At 30.1% G+C, this 14243-nt stretch overlaps 1 protein-coding gene and 1 long non-coding RNA gene across 2 annotated transcripts in view; both read right to left on the bottom strand.

Moving 5' to 3' along the window:
- The window catches only part of LOC128170798 (multiple epidermal growth factor-like domains protein 10), a 153134-nt gene that overhangs the window by 93535 nt on the left and 45356 nt on the right, over positions 1-14243 (bottom strand). Inside the window, exons 10-12 of the mRNA XM_052836563.1 lie at positions 13232-13369; positions 12878-13015; positions 12069-12206 (exon numbers count right to left, since the gene is read on the bottom strand). Coding sequence (XP_052692523.1) covers positions 12069-12206; positions 12878-13015; positions 13232-13369 — 414 coding nt within the window. The remainder of the gene's footprint in view (positions 1-12068; positions 12207-12877; positions 13016-13231; positions 13370-14243) is intronic.
- On the bottom strand, positions 5558-10829 carry LOC128170824 (uncharacterized). The gene is made up of 3 exons (XR_008241913.1): positions 10487-10829; positions 7270-7367; positions 5558-7041 (listed from the first exon to the last, which is right to left on the bottom strand). It is a non-coding gene; the product is annotated as an uncharacterized LOC128170824 (long non-coding RNA).

Here is a 14243-nt window from a genome sequence, read left to right as displayed (position 1 = left end):
CAACGATCAGTGGTCCACTACCTGTGAAGCCGTCATGACCGAAGTGATTGAAAATAAATGCGTCCAAGTTCAGCAGTTCTGGGAAAAACTAAGATCGGTCAAACGAAACGTGGTGCTAGCTGAATCTACTTACAATGACACCTGGGGGACCGGGCTCAACAAAACAGGAACAGAAAATACCAAGCAGCAAGCATGGCCAGGTAAAAACTTCTTAGGGCATATCCTAAGCAAAATCGCAAAAAAATAAATACGGAAGCGCAAAAAGAGTGATCAATGGAGCAGTCCACAACAGAAGCAGAATTCCAAACAGAGCAGCAAACAGCGCGACATAGCGGTTATGCTCAGTGAAATACGCGCCCGTCAGCACGATTCCGATTCCGCATCCGGACGTGACCACTCATCCGAGACGGATGGAGATGACGAGGAAACATAGATGCTCTCAATGACTGACTCTTTTGAAACTCATGATTACGTTGGGTATGTTAATACTTGAATTCTACTTATTATATTGTATTCTATTTACCTAGAGTATAGATATTATGGAAAAATTACATATCCTTTCAGTTAATGTAAGAGGGCTTAACTCTGATGAAAAACGTCAAAAATTATATGAATGGCTTAAATTATCTCAATGTGATGTAATCTTATTACAAGAGACCCATTTTATTGATAAAAATGAACTTAAGTATAATGCCGGATGGCAGGGGGAAATTTTTCACTCATTTAGCGATTCGTCACACAGTAAAGGTGTTTCCATACTTTTTCGAAAGAACTTAAGTGTCGAAATATTAAATGTTAAAAAGTCAATTGATGGTAGGAAAATATTATTGAATGTTGAATTTGATAATGAAATATTTACAATTGTCAATATATATGCACCTAATGATATAAACAAAAGGGTTGATTTTTTTAAAAGAGTGCATACATTTATTACGAAAAATTGTTTAAATGAAAACATAATTTTATGTGGTGATTTTAACTGTCGTGTCAATGATAAACAAGATAAAAGTAAGAATTATTTGATAAACTTGTTAAAACAGCTTGATTTGGTGGATGTTTGGGATAGAGAGCATCCTGAACTCAAAGGTGACACATGGTGTAATGCCAATGATATTCCTTTTAGTAGAATTGACTATATCTTTATGAGTAACAATTTTTGTTTTCAAGTAGGTAATATTATAGTAAGGAAACTACCGGGTACTCATTCCCGCGGCAGAAGAATGAGTGATCATAGATATTTAAAAATGTATTTTAATATCTCTGAAAATTCCAGAGGTCCGAATTATTGGAAATTAAATATTTCGTATCTAGAAAATAAGGAATACAAAGATTATATTGCAAAATTAGTTGATGAAGTAGATCAAGTGCAAAATCCAATAGATAAATGGGAACTTTTTAAACGCAAAGTTAAGGAATTTTCAATACTTTATGCAAAAAATAAACGGAAAAATATGAGACAAAAAATCATCTTAATTGAAAGAGAAATAGAAACGATTGAGAATAGCCAGTGTAACAATATTGATTATGGTAAACTGAAAGCACTTTATACCACTTTGAATGAGCTTTATGACAAAAAAATTAAGGGGGCACAAATACGATCAAAAGCAAAATGGATAGAAAGTGGCGAAAAAAACACAAAATATTTCCTTAATCTTGAAAAACAAAATCAAACATCTAATATAATCAAAGAACTAAAAACATCAAATGGAGATATGATAAATACCACAAATTCAATAATCGGAGAAATGATTAATTACTATACGAATCTGTTTAAAACCACAAATATTCCAACCGACAAGATTTTGACTTATCTAGACAATATAGAGGTACCAATGTTGAACGAGAAAGACAAATTGATGTTAGATGAATTCCCAACTTTCGAAGAATGCAAAAACGCCGTACTTGATATGAAAGGAGAAAAATCTCCTGGCTTAGATGGTATACCCTGTGAATTCTACCAATGTTTTTGGAACATTATTGGACCAATTTTCTACGCCGCACTTAAAGAAGTTTTTAAACAAAAAGAAATGTCTGAATCTCAAAGGCTCTCTGTGATATCACTAATATACAAGAAAGGCGAAAAACAATTGTTAAAAAATTATAGACCAATTAGTTTAACAAATACAGATTATAAAATTATAGCTTGTGTTTTAGCTAAAAGATTACAAAAAATATTAGCAAACACAATTAATAAAAGTCAAACGGCTTATGTTAAAGGCAGATACATAGGTGAAAATGCTCGACTAATATTAGATATATTTGAATATTGCGATTCGGAGAACAAAAACGGCATATTATTATTTCTTGACTTTGAAAAGGCTTTTGACTCGGTAGAATGGAACTTTCTTTTTGAAACACTGAAAAAATTTAATATTGGCGATCAATTTCTTAAATGGGTAGAGATATTATATAAAAACCCTAAATTTAAAATGAAAAATAATGGATGGTTATCTAAAACATGTAGTATGACAAGAGGGATCAGACAAGGATGTCCAATATCTGCTTTATTATTTTTATTTGTAGCCGAAATTTTGTCCATAAAAATTAAAAACGAACAAAATATATCGGGGATCAGCATAAATGATAAGGAAATCATTAATATACAACATGCGGATGACTTAACACTTGCTCTTAAAGACGAGAATTCTTTAGATTTGAGTTTGGAAATTATAAACGAGTTTTGCAATCATGCCGGATCAAAAATAAACATAAACAAGACCGAATGTATTCTTTTAGGGGGGCTTAAAGATATGTATGATGAAATCAATGGCATTAAAGCAACAAATAAAGCTGTCAGGTGTTTAGGTATTTATATAGGACATGATAAAGAAGAATGTTACAATAAAAATTGGATGAAAATATATCACGACATGGAAAAGTTATTTGAATCATGGAAACGTAGAAAACTTACGGTGTTTGGTAAATCATGTATAATCAAAACATTAGCAACTTCAAAACTAGTTTATATTGCATCTATATTGTGTATACCAGATAAAGAATATATCTGTAAGGTCCAAAGACTCTTATTTAATTTCATATGGGACAAATCTGAAAGAATCAAACGAAATACCTTGATAGGCGATATAATAGATGGAGGTTTATCAATTATAGATATTGAAAGTAAGTTCAAGGTTCTAAAAGCAGCGTGGATACCGCGATTGTTATCTTCTAAGGGCACTCTATTTGAAATCCTTGAGAGTTTTATGGAAAAAGCTAATTTAAATCTTCATTACGTCTTACAGTTTTCTGAAACTAATTTAAATGCACTGGATAGAATAGGCAAACTTCCACTTTTCTACAAACAAATTCTAAGTTCATTTAACGAATGTAAACAAAGGTGTAACTTCGATAACATATCACCTAACGATATTTTAAAACAACCCATTTGGAATAATAACAACATAAAAATAAAAGGAGAAACATTATTTTTTAAAAACTGGGTCAACAGTAATATACTTTACTTAAAGGACTTAATAGATGATAACGGGAATATAAAAACACTACAAGTGCTTTCCACTATTATTAAGAGAAAGTCTAACTGGCTTTGTGAATATAAAACTTTATTATCAGTTATAAAACCATTGTGTAAAAAAAATGATTTTACAAATGTTAAATATTTGAACATAAAAAATGAAAGGAAATTTCATTTTGCAACAGGGGTGTCATGCTTAAATAATAAAAAATGCCAATTCTTTTATAAAAACTTAATACACAAGAAATTTGTTAAACCGTGTTATCAAACTAAACTTTCTCAAGAGTTTGCAATACCGATAAAGGATTCAAATCTATGGGAAAATATATACACGAGAAAAGTCAAAGATATAAATGACAATAAAATAGCTGAATTCAATTACAAAATGCTCCATAATATTCTCTGCAACAATGCATATTTAAGTAAATGGTTAAGGAACAAGGGGGATAACTGTAATATATGCAAAACAATTGAAAACACTAAACATTTATTATTTGAATGTAAAAATGTTGAACATATTTGGAGAAAATTAGGTTCCTTTTTATTATTCGACATAAAATGGAAACATATTATTCTAGGCTTTTATTTAGAACAAAACGACAAGATTGAGTCGTTGAATTTATTGATTTCTGTCATTGCTTATAAAATATATAAATACAAAATGTACTGTAGAATTGAATCTCTGCAAGAAACTGAAATAAATGTGTGTAAAAGTGTCAAAAATGCTCTTATTCAATATTCTTCTCTGTTACGTCTTATGAAATGTGACAAACAACGTCTTTTCTCAAAATTTGCTGATACATTGTGATATATACATGTACTTACACGTTTTTAATTTGTAATTCTACAAAGTATTTAGCTACTTTGAGAAAACAGTCTCATGTAGCATCGTCCACTGGGGAGTGTTTGGACTTTTTGTGTTGTAAGGACCCTGGTGGACCATAATTATCAAATAGTATCAGAGTACTTCTATATTATACATATGTTTATGCAATGCAATTGGTTGTTAAAATACAATTTATCCAATTTATGTATATTCATTGTTTGAAAACAAAATATATTCGACTTAATGTACAAGATATCTATGTATTAATCGTCAAATCTAGATTTATGTTTTCCTAACTTATTCCTGTATTGTTTATGAATTATTGTTATCTGTATAAAAACTGAATAATAAATATTATAAAAAAAAAAACAAAAACAAAAAAAAACAAAACTACTACACAATAAATAAAGCACTTTGTTTTATATACAATGCCTCATAAAGAGACATTTATCAAAGACAACACGGCTTACATATATATCAAAAGAGAGTAAATACACACGAAAAATACTGTATATGAGTTTTATGAATGTATTGGCGATAATGGCCACAACTGCTTGATATTAAAATGAAAACAGAAGACAAGATGAACTCTGGGACGTTTACCCGTAAGCAATTATACCTACCCTATTCATTAATCCTTAAACATGTTATATACACCCATAATAAGTGCATGTGGTTTTCTTTTCCTTTTAAAAGGAATAAATAGGAAACAAATGTGTTTGTTAGTTGTGTGTTTGGATTATGTACATATGTATTGAGATTTGAGAGTCTCTCTTAATTGACACTTGGAAATGTTCAAGGGTCTGCAATTAATTATCTTGCTAAACTTAATTTGGTTTTTACTTGGTTGTAAGCGTACTTCATAAAATTAATGTACTTGGTTTTTTAAAAAAGTACTTGACTCGAATAATGTATTATGTTGTGCTATATTTATTGAAGAATACCAATTAATTTCAATAATTGACCAAATAAACAATTGTTTTAAGGAAATAAGCAATAATTTTTTAAATGTACTTATACGTTTGCATATAACCTCATCTAAAGATTATTTGAAGTGTCATTGAGCTTTGAGTCTTAATTGAGGATTGGTCCGATTTGTTTTAAAGACACAGAGAAAAAAAAATGACACGAATCAATTAACAAGTTAAATTATTGCATTTATAAGATCTATTTACTGTAAGAGAACAAAGTGTTATCGAGCTGTGTTTCACTACACATTTCATATCGAACAACCCTTGAACTGTTAAAATGTAGAGTCTATCCAACTGGTTCAATTAGAAAAAAAAAACTATTTACATATTAAATGTCCATCAACTGTCTTTTATCCGATCAAATATAGTCTTGCAATAATTCATACATTGTCACAGTTTCCTTTTCATCCTTTCTTTTAAAATCATTTTTTTTCGCTTCTAATTAGAAAAAAATGGCAACTGATTTCATAAACAAGGCAATCTGTTCAAAATACGCACAGCAAAACTGGCACGAATCAATAACAAAGTAAAACAGTGTTTAAGGTATTGAATGGGTAACAAAGCTAAAAACAAAAACAAAAACAAAAAACTAACATACAAACAAAAAAAGAAATTTAAAAAAATTAAAACTTGTAAAACACGTTCTTTATAATGTAGGATCTAGTTTTAAAAGCAATCATTACACATTAAATGTTCACCAACTGTCTTTTGTTAAATTCAATCTAGTCATACACACATTGTCACGATTTCCTTTTCATCTATTCTTTTAAAAACAAAGTCTATTTTTTTTGCTTCGGATCTAAACAAATGTCAACTCATTATAAGGACTTCAAGCTTATTATTTCCTTAAGTAAAATGTATCCAATGTGGTACATGTAACAAACTGTTGTTCTTTTTATCATAGTTTTTAATTGTTGAGCCTGTGGCTCTCCTTCACATTAATAAGCCAGTTGATTATCTACTCAACATTTCCTGAATGTATTTAAATTAACATATTTTGGATGAGGTTTATAATCCATTCATTTAGTAAGAGTTTGTTTGATTGTTTGGTTTTTTTGGTTTTTTTTAACATAAAAAAACTCACCAAGAACGTATTGCATTAAATAAATACATTGATAAGCAATAACGAAATACAATGCTGTAAAATGTGACATGGACAGAATAAACCTATATCATGGTGTGGTCATTAAGTATTAAAGTAAATCATCTTAAGGTTTTGGAAATTAAAATTATTCTCTTAAATGTGTTTTCTTTTAAAATATATGCAAACGCTTTCACAATTGATTCCCTGTTGAATCCATTGTCTAGATATCTTTATATCTCACTAACATTTTAATTCAATAAAAAATAAAAGTTTTTCTTTTCTATAAGAATACAGGTGTGAAATAGATAGAGTTTGGTTTTAAAGAAATGTTGAACACCATTTATCCATTGTTCCTGTTATAGGTTTCAGATAATCTTAAGTATTTAGAAGGATTCTTCAACATATAGCTCTTAGGATCATACAAAACCGTTTTATGATGAAATGCAGAGTTAACATTTTTATAACCAAGCAACGGCTCGAACAAGACTCTTGAATTTTAGCAAAAAAAGATCGCATATCATATTAAATGCATGCATCGTGTGTTAATGGTTTCCTTAAATGTCCCTAGATCAACGCAATATTTGGATATATCGTCATAATGAATCTCTCTGCTCCGAGCATTTTCAATCCAGTCTTCCTCGGGTTTTGTTGAGGAATTGTGACTCTGGTCTTTCTATCTGGTTTGGACCTTTGTAAATATATATCATTAGAATAATACCATTCGTACACTAATTAAACATGAGAAAAAAATACCCACGTGTATACTTAAAAAGCTTATAAATTTATATAATATTATTCACCTAGTACACAATTTACATGTATATCAATTTCTTCACAAAAGTTCCATATCATTTGCTTTTTGCATTTTTTTTTCAATGTATATTATGTATAATTTTCTGTTTTTAAAGAAACTTACTATGAGATTCCTCTCGTTTTCTGTATATTGTAATGGCTTATGAGCGTTCCTTTAAGCAACGTCTACATATATTTACATTTATACGACACCTGGTCTCTCTGTAAGCAAATTGCAAATTGTTAGTGAGTTAAGGAAGATGAAATGATCGTTGTTCATATAACTACGTTAGATTTAATCATGATAATTATTTTTAATTCCTGTTTATAATATATTACTGTTAACTATAAAATCAGAGGGTTTCATTTTTTAACATAAGCAATCACCATCTGAATCCAAGAATATTTGCATCTATTCAATCGTTCAATTTGTTCTAATATCGATGCAGATATTTTCTTTATGTTCAGCACGCCAAGCGTATTTGAGTAAATATATACTTTTATACTTATAGTATACTTATACTTTATAATCATTTCAACGTGTTGGATAAAACAAATATACAATTTTGCGGTGATAGAAATAGTGATGTGGATTTTACAGGAACATCTTCAAAAACAAGGTCACTGAAGCATTGAAGCAATAGGCTGTGTCTAAAATAGTGCTGATCAGAAGTATCTGATAAAGCACCAACCGTTTAAACCAAATGTTCATCTCACGGGTAGTATACATCACACGTATGGAATTAAGATATTTATATTTTGACTCAAATATTCAATTTTTTAACTGTTGTCTCATAAAAGGCACCATGAATAAAAAAAAATGAAAACCAATAGTAACATTTATAATAATATGTATTTCTAGCGTACAGCTTGATTACGATATACTTTAAACTGTACTTGATTTGGTTTTCCTGAAATCGCTATTTGTGGTTACAACATTTCATATTAGGAACAGCACTAAATGGAAACAGTAACGTGTAATGCACGTATCACAGCATGCCAGGGAAGTCACGAAAGAAGAAATAACTTGTGACTAGAGTGTACACAAGTGTCTTTGAGCGCAATTTTCCGTTAACATGAAGAGGACAATCTGGTCGATAGAAATTTGAACTTCCTGCATTGTATACATTAGAACTAATAAAATATAACTTAAGCGACAAGAAAGGAAAATTATACGTGTATTCCTTTAGAACGTTTAATATAGTTACATGCAAGCATTCAAAATTGCTTACTGTTGCTTTAAAAAAGGCTAACCTTTAACATTAACTGAACACGGTCACAGCAATCACAAACTTTGTTGCGTTAGAGAAAAAAAGTATAAAAAATTTGAACAAGGCAATTTCCATATAACATATTTTTTACTGAACTGAAGATCCGTTTATATGAATAGTGCCTGTTTGTTTGGGAGGGTAACTGTTGAAATTGACACCCCGAGGAGACCATTGTCAACCGACGCTTCGCGTTTTCGAGGGGTGACAATTTCAACTGTTATCCTCCCAAACAGGCACTATTTATTTTACTATACTGAATGTCTTAATTTTAGAGATTTTTCTACTGCTTTTATATAGAAATGGCGTAAATTCCACGGCGAACCGTACGCGCATAATTTACGCTCATGTAACAATTCGTTATGTTACCCGTTGCTAAGTATGTTGCTAACGCTGAGGGTAATAGAACGGATTTTAAACTGCGTCTAAACCGATCAGATTTCAGTATTTAACATAAAGGTATAATAATACCAAATGTCGACTGATAGCCTAGTTAAAAAATAAGCGCTCATAAATAACAGCGATGAAACACATCAAACAGTAACACAATCAGCGTGTTCGTCGTTAAATGTTAACAGCATTCATGCGTTAATCTTTCTCAGCAATCGAAGCAGAAATCGACATATTCTATCAAAATTTGAAGTTCTTATACCTTTTATAATTGATATGTTACACAAATATATAAATAGCTAACACCCAGTAAACAATTAATTAAGGATGGGTAACCAGTGTTAAGTATGTGGATTACCTCAATTTGTTTGAAATAATGAACATTTAAATCAAGTATCGCCAATTTTAGAGCAACAGTAAAAATAGTATAAGATTTTTAACGAAAACAAAAATCAAAGCGTTAAAAAAACACATTCTGAGCTGAAACAAATAAAATAAATATTATTAAACAAAAGGATAAATGTTGTTGTAGAAGAATGACGAAATTACTTTTAAGGCAAATTCGAGATGAAACAAAATAATTTGTGTTCCATTTGCATTATTTTAGGGGCTGTAAATCAACTGCTCTTAGTTAAGGAACTCCAAAAATATATGTATGTTTTCATTTTTTTGAAGTTATTTACCTTTCTCGTTTTGGATGAACTTTTAATTTTAAGTGCCTTTTCCCTTAAAGCAAATCAAATATGAGGAAGTTATTTAACAATACCTATTGTGATTATGTATGGCTTAACAGATTGGGCACAATTACCGCATTGAGGAATGATTACGCTAAACGGGAACTATTCCCCGTTTCAGTGATAAAAAAAATTCCCGCAAATGCGTGATTTTCTCGATGAATGCCAAATAAATCAAAAATCCCACTTAAGTAAAATGAAGCGCATGAGAAATGCAAGGTGGTGCAAAAGTACAATAAACAACTGACCTTCCTGGCCTAAAACTTTAGTCCTCCACAGATGCAAACGAATGTTAAACGATTTTGGACTCGTGGAAATCGTGAGCATTCTTGCATTGGCCGTAGAGTTTCCATTGATAGTTTGCTTTTACTGCCTAAAACCCCCCAAATTTTAGAGTGTTTTGCTCAATGCGTTGCCACAACTTGACCATTTAAGAAAAAAATTAAAATAAATACAGAAATCGATGTTTATTTTGAATTAAATATTTTGATTTCGGTGATACCTTGACAACTACGGAATCTTGAACAAGCAATACTTTTAACACATATCGTTAACTAAAATTTAAAAGAAAATGATATTTAAATTAAACTATGTTTTTATAGACGAAACTTCAATCCAAAACCAAACAATGATTAACAGAAATTACTGTTCCATATTTTAATAAAAAAATGAACAAATTATTGAACATTATAATTCTATGTACGACTAAATATGTGTACAGAATAACCACAATAGTATCCGTAGAGGCTACCGTAAGAAATTGCTGAAAAGATTTTGTTTGTTAATACTGGATTTGACTGAAACCCAAACGTGAATGGAAAAAAACCCTCAAAATCCCACACTTGCGGGAATGTTTTTATTACTGAAACGGGGAATAGTTCCCGTTAAGTCTAATCATTCCTCAATAGGGTACATGTGCCCAACCTGCTTAGTTATGTAATATATTGACCTTTTATTCCAAGATTATAATTGTCCATTTCTATGAGGCAAACGTTTCCAATGGTATTCTGGAAATATGAACTACATAATTATCCGTTATCTCAAAAATTGATAATTTCATAGATAGTATTTGATTAATGATAGGTAAATGATAAATATTTGTAGTAAAACAGGATCGCTCATTTTTGTATTATGCACTTAACATCAAGATATGCTGATTAATTCTAAAGTGGTAGAATAAAATTTAGAGATATAAATCCCATCATGTTTTACATCCTCCTCTGCAAATTAAGTTAAAATATACTTCATGTAGAATTGTACGTTGTTTATCGCCCACCATCAAGAAAAGAATGTTTTATCTGCAAATAAAAAAAACTTTTCTCGATGAATGCCAAATAAATCAAAAATCCCACTTAAGTAAAATGAAGCGCATGAGAAATGCAAGGTGGTGCAAAAGTACAATAAACAACTGACCTTCCTGGCCTAAAACTTTAGTCCTCCACAGATGCAAACGAATGTTAAACGATTTTGGACTCGTGGAAATCGTGAGCATTCTTGCACTGGCCGTAGAGTTTCAAGGGAAAATTCCAAGGGAAAGTTAATTTAATGCATCAGTAAAATTATTTAATTACTTAAATCCTGAAACATAAACATATTTGATTAAAAGTTTACAATTTATATAGAAATGGCTGTAATTGTAAAATTTTGTAAGATGTTGGTAGCATACATCTTTTATCGAGACTGTCAACAACAGGAAAGACTGCTGTAACAAATTTGCATAACATTTTTTTAATGATTATTTGTTCTTGCAGTTTACAAAATAGCGCAAGTTTATACATTGCAATATTTTAATCTAAACTTACCTTGCCTTGTTATTTCAACTTTTTCTCAAGCCTTCTTTTTCACGTTTTTTGCTCGGTTCATTGTAAACCAATTTTAACGCGCATAGAAATTCGCTGTAATTTTATTAAATTTGTTGTTTGAAATACGTTTATGATACATACCATCTTTGAGTGGTGGCTTGGATTGACCTAGTATTTTTAAAGCTTGATGCGTTCAAACTAGCGGGTAAAAACATGATTTCAAATACATTGAATAAATCTTAAATACACTTGAACTTTATAATGTGGCACTTGAATCAAAAGATAAGTCATGCATTCTTTGACGCAATAAGAAAAAAACCCACTGTTTTACTGATTTTGTAGTTAAAATCACGTTGAGATATATAGATTCTCTTGGGGAAAAATAGTAAATATAACATATAATTTTGTCTTCTTTTTAAATATTACTGATATCAAAATTTGCCCCTTCAAACTAAAGAAAGACATATAATACATGCACTATTGTTTCTTTAATCAAAGAATTTATTATGATGTAATCACTTTTTATTCTACTCACTTGTGTCTAGTATGCACCTTTGTTTCTAACCGTAATTAGAAATTAACATATGCATTCCCATACATGAAATATATTTCGACAAACACAAATATATATAGTATTTTTGCTTTAATACTGATAACAAGATCTGAAAATGTTGCAACAAAAGAACACCTCTGTTAATTGAATTATATGTCTCAAAATTGCCTACTCACGTGTTTTACATAAGGCTCCTTCATAGTCAGCATCACATCCAGTTAAGCAAGTACCATTAATCGGAAAGCAATAGCTTTTGTTTCTACAGTGGCCGCATGTTTCATTGCATTCATATCCATAAGATCCTCCATTGCATTCTAAAACGATTATAGATACAACGAATGCCAAACAGATGCTGCTGTTTAGCACTGGTTAATGCAGTAACACTAATTGCATTGACTTGCATCAGTATTGTCTTACAGTCATAACAAATCTAAACATTAACATTAATGAACGTCATTTTTCCTCGTAAAATTGCAAAATGTTACTATCATGCGTTTTAGTATAATTCTTACATAACGTTGACATACAGCATGATTCCTTTTGTTTTATGTTTCTTTTTTTGTTTTGAGTAAAAATACATGATAGCTTTCAATTAAACAAATATAAAAATCCTTTAACAATGGCACTTGGTTTGATTAAAAAAAATATATAATTGGATCGAAAATAACCGATTCCTCAAGTTCATATGTTAACGATTATTCTGTTGGCACCTGATTATTTACAAGTCATGTGTTCATTACTTACTTTTTTTTATATTACTTTTTCTCAATTCACTTTGAATTTTGTTATATTATCATTCCTATAGATCTGAACGAAAATTTACTTCTCTGTTTATTTTGGTTTTAAACGAGCTTACTAAATATGTTATAATACTTATGGCAAATGTAATTCACATTATACATCTCTGCATTTTCAATAACTTATCATCCCTCTCCTAACTATCTGCTGCATATCTAACTAGTTGTCCTGATAACTTTCTACTCACGTGTTTTACACAAGTCTCCTTCGTAGCCAGCATTGCATCCAGTGAAGCATGTACCATTGATATTAGAACATTGACTTTCATTGAGACAGTTTCCACAAATTTCGTTGCAGTCAACACCGTATGAACCACTGTCACAATCTTTGAAATGATATGAAATGACTCCGACATAATATTTTGAGAATGATATAAAATACTACCTTAAAATTAATGCACTTCTCTGTATATCATTGCAACAGTTACATGTTGTCATGCCTTAACATGTACATGTTACATGTAACAACTAAATAACTAGGAGATAAGAAAAAAATAGAAGGATTTTGTTCCTCTGCCTGTACCTGGTTTTTGTTTCCTTACCTGTTTTACAAACGTCATCTTTAAAACCAGCTTCACATCCAGTTAAGCATGTCCCATTGATATGGGAACATTGGCTTACATCACGACAGTGTCCACATGTTTCATTACATCCAATACCATACGATCTTTTATCACATTCTTTAATATAATTTACACATGTCCATCACAGTGCTGTGTCTCATATTCATAATTACAAAAAAAAATATTTGGTAAGCAGTGTGTTGAATGTTTTACATATATTAGCCAAACAAAATAAACAAAAACCTAAATCTTTAGCTTTTTTTTCTTCTACTATTAACAATTTTTTTCCATAAACCAAATCAATAAACAACCATTATTTCCTAAAATGAACACTTTAAAAAGAATGCATTGGCTTTACTAGACAACCCTCTTCTCATTTAGGTAGTCCATCCATAACTATCATATTTTATATCTAATAGATTGCAAGTTTGATCTCTAAACTCTTAGTGTGATTTTTATGAGTTAATTAAATAATAAAGATTCACTTTTGAAATAAAAAAAAATAATGATAATAAATTTATCATATGTTAAAGTAATATTAAAGTCTATTTGAGAAATGCATTTTAATATATCTCTTTAGTACAAACAATTTTCTCACATTTTCTTTGGTAAAACGTTGCAAAAGCTTTCCCTTATTTCGAATATGCTAAAAGAATTCATAGTTTACACCATACATATTTTCAGACAGTTGTGTTTAAAAATTGTGTATGGGGGCAGACAACTCTTTAAAAAAATTGAAGTGCAAAAGCTCAATAAGTTCATTTCATACATGTACTCGATCTGGTTTATGTCAGTCTCATAATGACGTTAATATATGTATTTGATTTAGTATAGATCAATCAAAATTGTTGAATTCGCCTTAGTTATTTATGGATTACCTTAATAATACAAACCCTAAATTTCGTCAGCATTATTTCTTTATGAATCAGTGTTAAAGTTATTTTAGATATTGGTATACATATATCCTGCATGAACAAATGTTATGAACGCT

This window comes from Crassostrea angulata, chromosome 2 (genome assembly GCF_025612915.1).
Source record: "Crassostrea angulata isolate pt1a10 chromosome 2, ASM2561291v2, whole genome shotgun sequence".
NCBI lineage: Eukaryota > Metazoa > Mollusca > Bivalvia > Ostreida > Ostreidae > Magallana > Magallana angulata.
Note: the sequence above shows the minus strand (reverse complement) of the source record. Positions and strands in the feature narration are given on the sequence as shown.